General features: G+C 31.8%; 1 protein-coding gene across 1 annotated transcript; it reads right to left on the minus strand.

Moving 5' to 3' along the window:
- Nucleotides 1-32: 32 nt before the first annotated feature.
- On the minus strand, nucleotides 33-12,595 carry LOC124355274 (gastrula zinc finger protein XlCGF52.1-like). The gene is made up of 5 exons (XM_046806333.1): nucleotides 12,452-12,595; nucleotides 6,676-6,827; nucleotides 5,298-5,450; nucleotides 3,055-3,174; nucleotides 33-734 (listed from the first exon to the last, which is right to left on the minus strand). The coding sequence occupies exons 2-5, from the start codon at nucleotides 6,805-6,807 to the stop codon at nucleotides 33-35; spliced, it is 1,107 nt and encodes a 368-aa protein (XP_046662289.1). The 5' UTR covers nucleotides 6,808-6,827; nucleotides 12,452-12,595.
- Between the last annotated feature and the right edge of the window lie 1,152 nt (nucleotides 12,596-13,747).

Below are 13,747 nucleotides of genomic sequence, written 5' to 3' on the forward strand. Positions count from 1 at the left end.
ACGATAGCATATCGGGCAAGTGTATGGTTTTCTCACCCGTTGTGGGTACGAAGGTGTATCCGCACTTTTTCTGGTCTACGAAACATTTTCGGACACACAGGACATTTAAAAGATTTCTCTTCACTGTGGATCGGCTGGTGCTGTCTGAGATTCGCCAGACACCTAAAACGCACATTGCACACAACGCACTGATAAGGGCGTTCCCCGGTGTGTATCCTTTCGTGATTCTCCCACACCATCTTCCCGTTGAATCCCTTATTGCAAAATCTACAGTAGAAAGGTTTGGTATCGACGTGAGTTTTTTCGTGGTATTTAAGTGCACTTTTCTGGGCAAACGTTTTCTTGCAGTATTGACAACTGTAGGGTTTTTCACCAGAATGGGTTCTTAAGTGGAGTTTAAGCGCCATCTTGGTCGATAGAACTCTTTTGCATATGATGCACTCATTTTGCAAAGTCTTACTCGCAAGTTCCTCTGGAATAGCACTGTGCAATTTTGTATGTCTTCCAAGATCAGCTTTGTCTTTAGCCTCATAGTCACACGAGAGGCACTCAAATGTTTTCATCATTGGACAGATCAACTGATGTGCCATGAACCTTTTTCGCTGCTTGTACCAAATGTTGCAACCATCGCAGAAGTAACCACAACTGGCTGAGCGATCTAGGGGTGTTGAAAACGTGTTTTCTCTAATAACAGGTTTTGTTATGGATGGAATCACATATACATTTGGTGCCACCTAAAACAATTAGTTCTTTAACATCCAAGTAAAGTAATTTTATGACAATTATTTATAAGCAAATGATCTGATAGAATACAATTCATAGAAAACAGATGTTGGTTATTTTTTTAATTTGTGGTCATATAAATGGAGAACAAAAAAAAACTTGAATTTTAAAAACTCATTAATAGTCAAATCTAGTCCTATACACAGGCCCGTATTCAGACCGGTTTTTTTGGATAATTTTACTTTGGTCCGGCTCGGACCTCACAATACGTCTGTTTGAATTTTTGCTTATATTTATTAAATAAAATTTAATTTCAAAACTTTTGGGTTTGGCACATATTGAATAACCAAACCCTAATTATCATGTCTTTAATAATATACCTTAAAATGGAATTTTGAATTTTTTCCACTGAATTTAAATAGAAATAAAACTCTACAAGCAGCACTGTGGGTTGCTGGTTCTACCTTTAAAATACAGTAGTATTCTTTGATTATTTTATGTTATCAGGTGCTCTCCAAAGGTTTGAGAATGACAGAGCAAGTGTCTTGGTAATGATTTTTTTTTATCAAACTTAAATAACCTAACTTTAACCTTAACTTTAGCATAGCTAAAAGAATATATTAGGATTTTTAAATCAATGGTTTTAGATTTGAAATCTAACATGAGATTCTGGATTTAACCATCATTGTCATGAATATTGATTGTACTTCCAATAAAATAGAAAATAATCTCTACATTATTTGATAGATTCAGATAAGTAATACCAGCCAGAGTGGGTGCCACACAGGCTTTATCCGACAAGCTCTTAACACGTTGACTGCCGCAGACGTGTTTTTGTGCCGTACACTGTTACGCGGAATCAGAACCACTCAGTGCCGTAGTGAAGGTGTTGATATTAAGGTATTGGGTATTGAGTCTTAGTGATTCAAGCTAATTGAGGCTGATGCAGCCTCGATCTCAAAAACTTGTATTACACAGATATAATAACATGAACAGTACATTAGTTTGAGGTGGTGAAAGTCACTGTGTAAAGCCTCCAAAGTGAGAATGTTCAATTACAATGTTATAATATCTGATATCAGTATTGTGGGAATGCTGTCCAGAAAGTACATTACGTTTTTATATACACAAACTGCAAGAAAAAATTGTAATGCATACAATTGAAAGTGACACTAAAATACTGTTTTTTTAACATAGCCAGTATACAATTTAGGCACTTATTATAGCGGTGAACTAGTTTTGAAATTCCGGCGTTATAAAATTCTGCCACCTAAGACTTCAACCAGGTAGTCCCACCCTCCCACAGTTCCACGTTGTCATCAAAGCACTGTGTCACCAGCCAGGTCTTCATTGCTGGAAACAGGTTGCTGGACTGTAAGGCGGATATGGAAGAATTCCACCTTCAGTAATCACAATATTCCCATAAACTTCACAGAGTTGGCGATAATTCTCATTTGGTTTATTGTTCTTGGCCAACAAAAACCGTGTATTACCGACTGCACTTCACAACCTATGGGATGTTCAATTACGCCACACATTTTAAACTGCTGTTGTTAAACAACAAGGAGCGACAGTAACATGTCACTAGCATGGTTGGATAGCCACTGAACGGAGAAATGCCCTGACATCAAAAGGCCGCGATAGTACTGTCTCTAGCGGCTACAGAGCAAAACGTAATTACTTTTTGGATAGCTCTCGTATAAAGCAAACAACAAGAAAAATGCTTTATATACAATAATTATAAATACATATTTTCGTAAACCACCTTGTAATGCATAGAACCTTGAATGTACTATATGTTCTGTCTTGTGTGAACTGCCTCAACAATCACAAGCTCTCTGTCTCCTGATGTTAGATAACCATAATTTTCAATGTCGCCAGATGACTTAAATTGTATTTATATGAACCAGCCACAAAAGATTCTTCTTGTAGAACAGATGCTGTGGACACTTGTTTAGTTGGGGGGACCTCAAAATGTACAACAATGATTAAAATATGAACAATGGCATATTTTTTTTTAAGTTCGAAAAAGAGATTTACTTTGGCCAACATTATTTATAGTTACTAAGTAAACAACGTGGTTAAGAGAATATTACAACGGTTTTTGTATCATTCCTTTATAAAGTTAAAACATTTCTGGTCATAATTTTTTATTCCGATTTTTAGGTGATAGTTCAAACTTTTCATTACTACTAAGCATCAAGTACTTAATTTAGAGAAATTTAAGCAAAAATTGCTTTCTTATTTTAAACTACAAGAATCGCTGTCATTTAGGGAGACAGATTTAAAAAGCTGATAGGCTGTTTTTGCTCCTTAGAATTACCAACTTACCAAACCTGATGTTTCTCCATCTTGAGTTAAAATGTTAGTCAAGCTTATCTGAGCACCCGAGTTGTTCTCTTTGTTTGAAATCAACAAATCATCAGTGGAGTCTGGGACATTCTGGAACTCCTGAAATAGGACAAATGAGTGGATAATACAGATGGAATCCAGAGATGAAACAATATGCGTTGTTATGTGCTTAATACTCATATACATTGATCATTTCTTTTCAAAATTCAGAGTCTGTAATACCCAACAATGATAAATATGAGAAGTAATATTCCCTTATCCTTTTATTGTCAAAGTAAATATCACAATTTATATAAATACTGCAATAAATATCATTCAAATGTTGAGTTTAGCTCCAGATCACCTTCCTCTTATATGCAGCATCTGAAATCTGATGCTGTTGCTGACTTGACTCCTGAAATCTGGAGTCATGTTCGTGTGAAGGGATCCAAAAAACATGAGACAATGAGAATACCTCCACCTAGATTGCTCTACGTTTTGTAATCTGATATCAAAACAATGCATAAAGGGTTTGTTTTAAACTTCATCACTGATTGTGTTTTGGATCGCTTCAGATGAACATGACTCCAGATTTCAGGAGTCAAGTCTGCAACAGCATCAGATTTCAGATAAATTTGGAGATAAACTCAACAATCACATTGAATCAGCCCTTCCCACCATAGCTGCGTTATGTGATTATATATTATGTAAAAACTACAATACATCTATCTCATGTTTCATCAGTCATCCCAGTCAACAACACAACTGCCAAAAAGCTCCTACCATTAAGATTGTTATAAAAATAACATTACAGGTTAAGCTAAAATATTCATGCTTTGTATGAAACCGACCAATCCAATAAAAAACATGTCATTCCGTATGTTGATAAGTTACTAAAATTTGATATGACGAATCTTTACAATTTACATTGTTACCTATAAAATAAAATCAATGTAACCAGTCACATTTTAACTGAGAGAAATCAATGACATCAATAGATCAATGTTTACCCATTTTCAATAACGATGTAGAAGTTGACTTTGACACTAAATTTTTAACCCTCTAAGCCAACCTGCTCGACACTTAGTTTGCATGCAGGCAAACAGAAATAGAATTTTGTTCTTCTACAACTGACAGGAGAGGGTTCTCTAAACGCTTAGCCAGAAATAATATGTGTAAAGATTTTTAATCTATGAGTCAAGAACCAATTTGTAATGTATAAGAACACAACCTTTTCTTGACATCGATGAAGAATTTATCATTTGAAAAAAAATTGATCGTCAGTCACGCTAGTTTTGGTGAAGGTCAAAATCAGAGGGTAACTAAGGTGGGGGCAAAAATATTAAATGATTAGCTGTTTCCCGCGGCTTTGCATGCTTTTTGAAGCTTTGCCCATTTATGAGCACTTCTGGTTCAAGTGAATATTCTACTCAGCACCGATGTAGAGTTTACCTTGTTGCCACGATCAAGGAAATCTGTCAAAAGTGTATGTTTATAGCCATTGTACAACACATACATGTACTTTATTATAAAGTGGTCTATTACTTAAGTTTTAAGTTCAACCAGAAATTTATTTTAAAGACAAATATTTGTCAAAACAGTGGTTTCAAATAGTGTTTGGCTATTTAGTATGCGTAACTGTCTCGTAATTGCAGTTTATAATGTGCAGGCGCTTTGATAACTTTTATGTTTTGCAGTGCCACCTGGTGGTGAGTTACATCAATGGGCATAGCCTATAAACCTTCTACGTGTAAAAAATACACATACATACAAATTTTCGTAATGATCGGTCAAATAGTTTCTGAGTCTATGAAGGACATACATTTATTTATTTACATTCTATTGTACATTATCATAGAGATAAGAACAAGGGTCATGGAATTCTAGTATGGAATATTTTGTCAAGTTAATATAAAACAGTCAGACTTTCATTCATTAGTCCGTTGCATTCAGACAAACATTCATTTATATATAGATAAATATTTTCCCGGATCTTATTTTTCTTAGCTTTCCACGCTTAGAACTCACCACCAGAGACATAAATATTAGTTATATCACCGTCAGGTTAGATTAACCCTGACAACTGAACCTCCACTAAAACTAGAGATGCTGACGACAAATTTTTCGTAAGTGAAATTCCTCTGTCGATTGCAAGAAAAACCAGATTGTTTGCTTATATAAGATTGACTCTCAGCTCCTGGACTATTAAGATGATATTAAATGAATTAAATACAAATGTTTACCTTTTCAAATTTAGGAATATCCCCACCCTCTGACAGGATCTGTCTGAGACGATCGTCTGTGTCCAGACAAGACAACACCAGGAGGTGACAACTTTCAAGTCGACTGATGCACTGCTGGCAGATAGCCAGAGGGAGTTTGTCCTCCTGTAACACCTTTAGTAGAAATGCAGTACTTAATAAGATAAAATACAAATTTTATAATAACTTATTTTAAATAGTTATAGAAAATTATCCACTAGAACAGTTAAGTACATATCTAGACAGAAATGTGTCTGTCTATTTATGAACATGTTATTAATATAGAAAAATAAAATAAAACTATTGAAGCCAGAACATTATTCATACATCTTGAAGTAATGAATTGATCTTCTATTAAAACAAATATGCACAATGGATATCAAAAGAGTAAACAGATAATGTTTTATTACTCTTTGTTGTCAAAAGTAATTTAAAGTGCAATTTTGATTGTGAGATTTAAAAAAAAGAAGCATTTTAAAAGTGATGATTGATTCAAATAAACAATAACTTTGAGTGGAAATGAGGGTTAAATAAAATTAAATATTTAAAAGTCCTCTCTTCCACTGAATCTGTATGCAAATCTTGGAATAAAAAATGTAACTAACAAACCTTACACTGCTTGTATATTGGACACAGTGGAAAGGAGTTTATCCTGTGTTTACTGTCAGCTGATATGAAGTGAAAGTTATTATATACTTAGAACTAAAACTCCATTTTATACTAAATAATATTTATGCAACAAGGATGACAATTGCAAAGATTTTGTTAACATAGTGATGCATAGTGATTTTGTCAACGTAGAAGTGCAAACATAGCTTTGTTGAAAAACATGGATGCATTGGGTTAGTACATTTTCAATTTTCAATTTAAACGAATCTAGGAATGCATACATAATATACAAAAACTAATATTAGATTTAATCTAAAACACTCAAATAACACTGATATAATTTAGTTACAAAATGACACAGTAGCTACATTAGCAAAAAAAATGTCAAGTGTCAATCATACACTCACAAACAAAACTTATCTGTCTGTGTTTTTGGATTAACATTTATATATATATATATATATATATATATATATATATATATATATATATATATTTAAATATTTAAAATCTAAAGTTTAAAGTTACTCCATTGTGTAGTAAAAAAGGTTTCAAAATGGGAAATTCATAAAAAATATATTCATATACATTATTCTAGCTCAAATGCATTTCTTTTAGACATTTGTAAACACGTTTAATGTGTTCTAAAATGTTGCTATTCATTTTTATATGTTCAAATGATGCTAAAAAGTGTTTTCTAGATACGTTCTAGTTTCATGTTTATTACTAAGACATTTTGTCAGCTACTTACTGTAATGGGCAAGTAGGAATTAATTTTCTCAGCTAACTGCATTTCTTCTCCCTCCTCACCAAATATAGCTACCACCCCATCTTCTGCTCCACATGTGCGGCAAACATCTATAGGCAAAGCGGATTCCTCCATTTGGCATTAAGTTGATCAGTCTGCCAACCAACAATAACTTAGAGTTTCAATTTACTGTAGAAACTGTATTCATTTTACATGTGTTTGTATTAGTTGACTCCGTTTCCCATGTTCAACGTAAATTTTCATTTGTACTGTACACATTAATACTCTGATAAAAATAGAGTCAACAGTAGTCAGTAGCCAACTTATACAGGAATACAGTTGTTTAACCACCTCCCTATATCGATAAAAAAATTAAATAAATTTGACAAAGTTCTAAAAATCTTTAAAAGCATCTCTTGTTGAGGTTGCCTTGTACAATTTTAATGAACACAGGTCAAAAACAAAGTCATAATTTTTTACTTTCTTTCTTCTTTGTAGTTTTAAGTAAAAATTGACACCATTCATGTATACAGTTGTATATTTGTCGAATAAAGAATTTTTGAATTCAATAGTAGCTGAAGAATAATAGTGAAACCAAGTAGATTATATAAAGAGATAGTTTTAGTTCAATTATTAGGACTGAATGATGTAGTTTTAGTATCTGAAAGAGAACCGAAAAAGGGTGCATAAAGAGAATAAAGTAATATGAAAAAATATATTGTTTTTTCACTAACATTATTTAACACCCACAGCTGATAAGCTCCGACCCTGGCCCACACACCCTTATTCCAAAGTATGGTGTTACATTCTACTAGCAGTGTGTCTATTGCTACACCAAAATTTAATATTGCACTGGACCCGACTGGGGTTTGATTGTGAACCGATTTGGGTTCATCCAAATTTTTATTCCATGTACCACTCAAGATTTTATATTTTCTTAGTTTATCTATACACAGTGAACTGTCAAGATAGTTAATTAGATTTCAGTATATACATTGAAACTATTACATCTTACAACCCAACAAATATTAATATCGATTATGAGGAAAGTGATTTATATAAAACATCTGATAAGTAATCCAAATAAAAGATGATTGCTAGAGATAAGAATGGTCCAGGTGTGCAAAACCCAAGGGCAGTGCAAAGGTCAAGAAGATTTCTGCCAATCAGACCCTCTTTAACACTACTGCTAATAACAATCTTATCTTCAAGTAAACAATCTTGTCCCAATAGAAATTGAAAAGCATTTTACAGTTTTAATATATTTGTTAAAAATTTCAACTGAATCACAAAAGGACAACTTATTTTCTTCACAATTAAAGCACTTAAGTAAAAATCTTCAGTTTTATCGCTGTATTTCACCCCTCCAATATGATTAAATATATACTACCAAGTAATCAACACACATCAAATGTTACCTAGTGTACCTTTACAGTGATGAATAAATTAGACTTTTGTGGATTTATTCATAATTACAGGCATTCCATGTGGACTGGTGTTTTGGTGATGTACATATGTTTAGACTAAAATAATAGAAGTTGAAAATATTTGTCACTATCAGTGATAATTTTATATGTTTCATACTTACAAGTTTTTCACAGTGACTTTGCACATGGTGTACAGTAATAAGATCTTTGCAGAATAACATTTTAATTAATCACTAGAAACTGTAATAAACATATATTATTTTATTTCCATATAAGGAGAGTTTTTCAATTACAAATTAAAATTTTATAGTGGAGTTTTATCCAATTACAAATGAACACTTTATACTGACAGTAAGTCTCTGATTTGACTGTTTGGACTGATTTCCTGTAATCAGTTTCGACAGTACCGGCCAGTCCTTACTACAGGTCACAGCTTGTCCTGAACTCAATGCCCATTTGTAATCAGCTGGGTTTGTTTATTTTATGATACCAGGTGCATCCTTGTCAAGATTAAGGGACTCTACTTGTTTAAACTGAAAAACCTGATCTCTGATTATGACTGATTATTTGGACTGAACTTTGTTACCAATATTAATGTGAAATAAATAATACCTTTCTTTATTAAATTAAAGTAAAATAATACATCACTTAATTGTAAAATATAACTTTTTGGGAGACATTTTATTTTCTTATTATACTAATGCTAAACTATTCATTAAGTACAGTGATTGAGTAACCTTAATAAAATGAATTCTTCACACACTGGGATTAACACTAAGGTTGATTTCCAAATAAATGATTTAGTTTTTGCCAAAGTTAAGGGTTACCCCCACTGGCCTGCAAAAGTACTGAGTGTGGACAGTGTAAACTCATAAAAATGTAAAAAAAATATGAGGTAGAATATTTTGCTACACATGAGACTTCGAAACTCAACAAAGGGGATATATGTTATTATTATGATAACAGATTAAAGTACACACTAGAAGTGGTTGCTTCAAAAACACAGGGAAAAATATAAAAAAGCCCTGTTTGAAATTGGCAAAGCTAGCGAGCTTATGAAAACTCCTGGCAAAACAACCAGTCCATCGGTAGTTAACATTATAAAGTCACCAATTTCTCAGCTACATCAATCTGAAGTGCCTCAGAGTTCGACACCTATTTCTCAACAGAGAGATAGACTCACACCTAATATGAGCGAGGGCTTACCTACATTATGTTTAACCAAAGATGTGGCTGTTAACACCCCTGAGTACCTGGATTTGAGTTTCCAGGTGGGTGCTTTAACAGATAGATGTATTGAGCTAGAAAAGGCATTAATTGAAGAAAAAAATCTGAATTCTGCAATGAAACCACACCCAAGTAATGATTTCTTCACAAAAATTCTTCAGCAAGAACTAAATAAAAACAAAATGGAAAATGAAAACTTGAAATCAGTTATTGATATTTTACAAAATGACAATAAAAAAATTTACATCTAAAGACACAAAAGTTATTGTCTGTGGAGATTTTAATATAGAGATGTTGCAAACTAGTAACCAAAATTCGATTCGATTTCTAAACTTATTAAGATCACTCAACATTTACTGTACTTATTTGGCACCAACAAGAGCTAACTCTTGCATAGATAATATATTGGTAAATTTCTCTAAGGATTTGTATACTGTAAACTCTGTAGATGGCCACTTTGCAGATCATATTCCACTTGTAATCAGTTTAAAATATGTTGACCTAGGCTTAAATTGTACATCAAAAAACAAAATTTCTAAAACATTCTTTCGTTCTCAAAGTGTAGACAATATTGAATTTTTTATTGAGGAATTGAAGAAAGAAAAGTGGAATATGATCACTGATTTTAAATTAGGAAAGATAAATGTTTCAGCAATGTTTGACAGTTTTTTTAGCCACTATATTAATCTATGGCATTTTTGCTCACCATTAATTAGTAAAAAACGAGGTAATAGTAAACTACACTGTAAAAAAAATAAAATAAAATGGTACAATTGTGAACTTGCTCAGGAAAGAGATTATATGTTAAGTTTATATAATATTTATAAAAACATGTTGAGGAATGGATCAGAGCATACTGAGTTAGCTTACAATGCATATCTCTTTTGTAAAAGAAGCTATAGGGCACATCTAACCTCTGCCAAAAAAATAGCCTGTGAAAAGTACATAGACCAAGCACAAAATAAGTGCAAGGCAGCTTGGGAGGTTATATCTCAAGAACACTCTCCAAATTCTACTAGAGACATCACACTTGACCCTGAACAATTAAATTATCATTTTAAACATTCTGTTGATGAATCGGCAAGTCAAATTCCAGACACTAACACTAACATTTATGATTTACTAGGAAGTAGACTGATCAATCCAAATTCTTTTAATTGGACAAATATTAATTCAGAAGATGTACAAAAAATAGTTTCTAAATTCTCAAATTCTAAAAGTTCTGATGTTTATTGGATTTCTAATCATTTATTGAAAAAAACAATTGGTTTAATTAAGGAGCCGCTTTCTTTCATAATAAACAAATGTTTAGAATGGGGTTACTTTTCAAATATGTTAAAGATATCTAAGATCACACCAATCTTCAAAAAAGGGGATAAAAGTCTTCCTCAAAATTATCGCCCAGTCTCAGTTGTCCCTACTTTTTCCAAAGTCATTGAATCCATAATGTATAATCAACTTAGTAATTATTTTGAAAAAAATAACCTCCTTTCTGAATCTCAATTTGGATTCAGGACAGGCCGTTCAACAGTTGCTGCAGTAACCAAAGTAGTTCGTGAGGCATTGCAGGCATTTGAAAATAAGCAGTCAGTTTCTCTTTCTCTATTAGATTTAAGTAAAGCATTTGATTGTGTTTCCATTAAATAGTATTTTAACTAAATTAGACTTTTATGGAATATCTTCAAAGTCTATGAAAATTATTGAGTCGTATCTAATAAATCGTAGACAGTATGTAAGTTTAAGAGGGACACAATCATCACTAATAGATGTTTCCTTAGGCGTTCCTCAAGGTTCTGTCCTTGGACCCTTCTTTTTCCTTGTGATAATTAACGATTTATCAAAAAATGTTGGTGTGAATCCTGTCATCTATGCTGACGATTCAACTCTGTTCTCCTGTCATAATAATCTGGAAAGTTTAAAGGCTACAATGACTGCAGCTCAAAGTAATGCTCAGAAATGGTTCACAACAAATAAACTTCTCTGCAATGAAAGTAAAACGCAAAACATATTGCTTAGCCTTTCTCAAAACGAACACCAATCTGTTAATTTACTGGGAATTTGTATTGACACGAAATTGAGTTGGAATGATCATGTTAACGGATTAAGCAAAAAACTTTCAAGAGTTGCTTTTCTGTTTTGGAAATTAAGATTTATAATATCTACTGAGTACCTTAGGACAGCGTATTTTGGATTATTCCAATCACATATTGCTTATGGCTTGATATTATGGGGCCATTCTGTAGCAGTGTCAGATCTGTTAATAATCCAAAAAAAGGTTATTAGAACCATTTGTCATGCTGCACCATTAGATCATTGCAAATGCCTATTTATACAATTACAAATACCTACCATTATTAATCTCTACATTTACCATATTATATTATAGACTAAAGCTAACCTCAGAAACTTTTTCATTAGAAATCAATTTCATACACACAACACCAGAAATAAAAATAAGCTTGACATTCCTCAACATCGACTGGCCAAATTTGGAACATCCCATATGGTAAATTGTGTAAGATTTTTTAACAAGCTTCCAGAAATTGCTCATGTTACTCCCATAAGTAATTTAAAAAGAAAATTTTATTTGTAGCTTTTAGATAATCCATTTTATTCAATTGACGAGTTTTTAAATATGGATGTCAATATTCAGTTTTAAATCATTGGGTTTTAATTTTAAACTATATATTTATTTTACAACTGTAAGGTAAATGTTTTTGAGTATCTTAAATCTGTTTTGTAGTTTTCAATGATAGTTTGTTTCTATATTAGTATGTTTTATACTAAAAGTGTATTGACAATGCCTATTTCATTGTATATATGATCAACGGCAATAAATATCTTATGTCTTATATTATAGTATAGCTAGGAATAGTGTAGATATATAATCTGTCATTGCCAGAGATAACACAGGCTGACAGAGTTGCTCTACAGCTCAGTGTACCACTTTAGAGCCAAAGCCTTTAAAATAAAACAACTCACATTTGAATGTTTATGCCTCTTTTTAATACATCTACTGTTAATTTGGTCATATTTCCATTGAAACTGAATATTTTGTAGCAAAATAATCACCAAGTTAGACGAATACTATGTCATTATTATTAGTTTTAAGAGTAAATACATACCTGGTGTGGTCTTCTATTGTTGTTTGGAAATATATATTGCAAAGGGCAAATTATGCTGTCAAAATTGATGCTGTATAATACATTCCTTGGCAGAAAGTTTCCTCGCAATAAACAAAACTTCAATAAAAACATGTAATGGCACAATCCAATTGTAATCTCTGGTAATTATTTATGTAATATAACAAACTGCTGTTTTTGTTATTTGGACAGCTGTTTTACAAGTCAATAATTTAATAGTTATTTACTTTTTCAAAATATTTCTATTTTACTCCATGTAATTCTTTTTTGATTGATAAATTCTTACTAAACTTGTAAGATAGTATTAGTCAAGTCATTTTAGTAGCAAATATCAAACTCATTATAAAAAAAAATTGAACTCACTTTTTGACAATAAATAATATTTAACATTAGAAATACATATTATAAGGGCTTTAAGTTATGCTTAAAATAAAAAATACCTCAAATTAACTTTGGATTTATTATAAATAGAATGTTTTAATAACAAAGAATGATATAATAATTATTTCTACCATGTCTAATATCTTATGAAACGATGAAATAGACATAGTTTAACCCTTTGAGCACTAAAATTTGTTGTGGCTTGAGGAATACTGACAATTTTTACCCAGGAATTATCAAATAATACTCTTTTTAGGCTATTGTTGCTAATAATTTAAACAATATTATACATACAACAATTTTGTAAAAGTACACGTAGCATATGTTTATTGTACAAAATGTAGAAATTAAAAGTAATAATAAGAAATGTACTTAATACCATTTATTTCCTTCTTTGAGTAGGAAGAACCTTACAAAAATTCCAGATGCAAAAGGTTTTATTTCACTAAAAACTACTTATACAAAATATGTAAACAATCAAAATTTGTTATTGGTTTTCAATAAAAATACAATTTTTATTGCACTCTGGAAAAAATGGGTTTAATTTTGTCAACACTTTTTTAAGTTCACAATTTGTTTTATTTTAAATGTTATTGACAAATACAACTGTGTTGTTCATCCAATGTGCTCTTAACCTTTCATTGTTATACAAAAATAGATACTTGAGAGATATCCAGATTTGAGATTGTGGGACGTTCCTAATCTTTGATTCAATATTTTTGGAGTATGATTCGTAGTTTCTAAGCGTGCATCCTGCAAATGAAGATAATTACTTTCAGTTTTAAAAGGGGGTATCATCAATTTAAAGCCATTCCCTCCAGAAAAAAATCATTATTGCAAGTATAAAAATGTGCTAAGTTTTTAATCAACTCCTATGAGATATATATTACCCCAAAT

Source organism: Homalodisca vitripennis, chromosome 1 (genome assembly GCF_021130785.1).
Source record: "Homalodisca vitripennis isolate AUS2020 chromosome 1, UT_GWSS_2.1, whole genome shotgun sequence".
Classification (NCBI taxonomy): domain Eukaryota; kingdom Metazoa; phylum Arthropoda; class Insecta; order Hemiptera; family Cicadellidae; genus Homalodisca; species Homalodisca vitripennis.

Bases quoted from the DNA above. Each gene is read 5' to 3' on its own strand.
- LOC124355274 (XM_046806333.1), bottom strand. From the start codon at position 6,807: ATGGAGGAATCCGCTTTGCCTATAGATGTTTGCCGCACATGTGGAGCA. The intron at 3,175-5,297 runs GTAAACATTTGT...GTCCTATTTCAG, and splicing joins ATATTCCTAAATTTGAAAAG to GAGTTCCAGAATGTCCCAGA. The intron at 735-3,054 runs GTAAGTTGGTAA...TAATTGTTTTAG, and splicing joins ATGGAGAAACATCAGGTTTG to GTGGCACCAAATGTATATGT.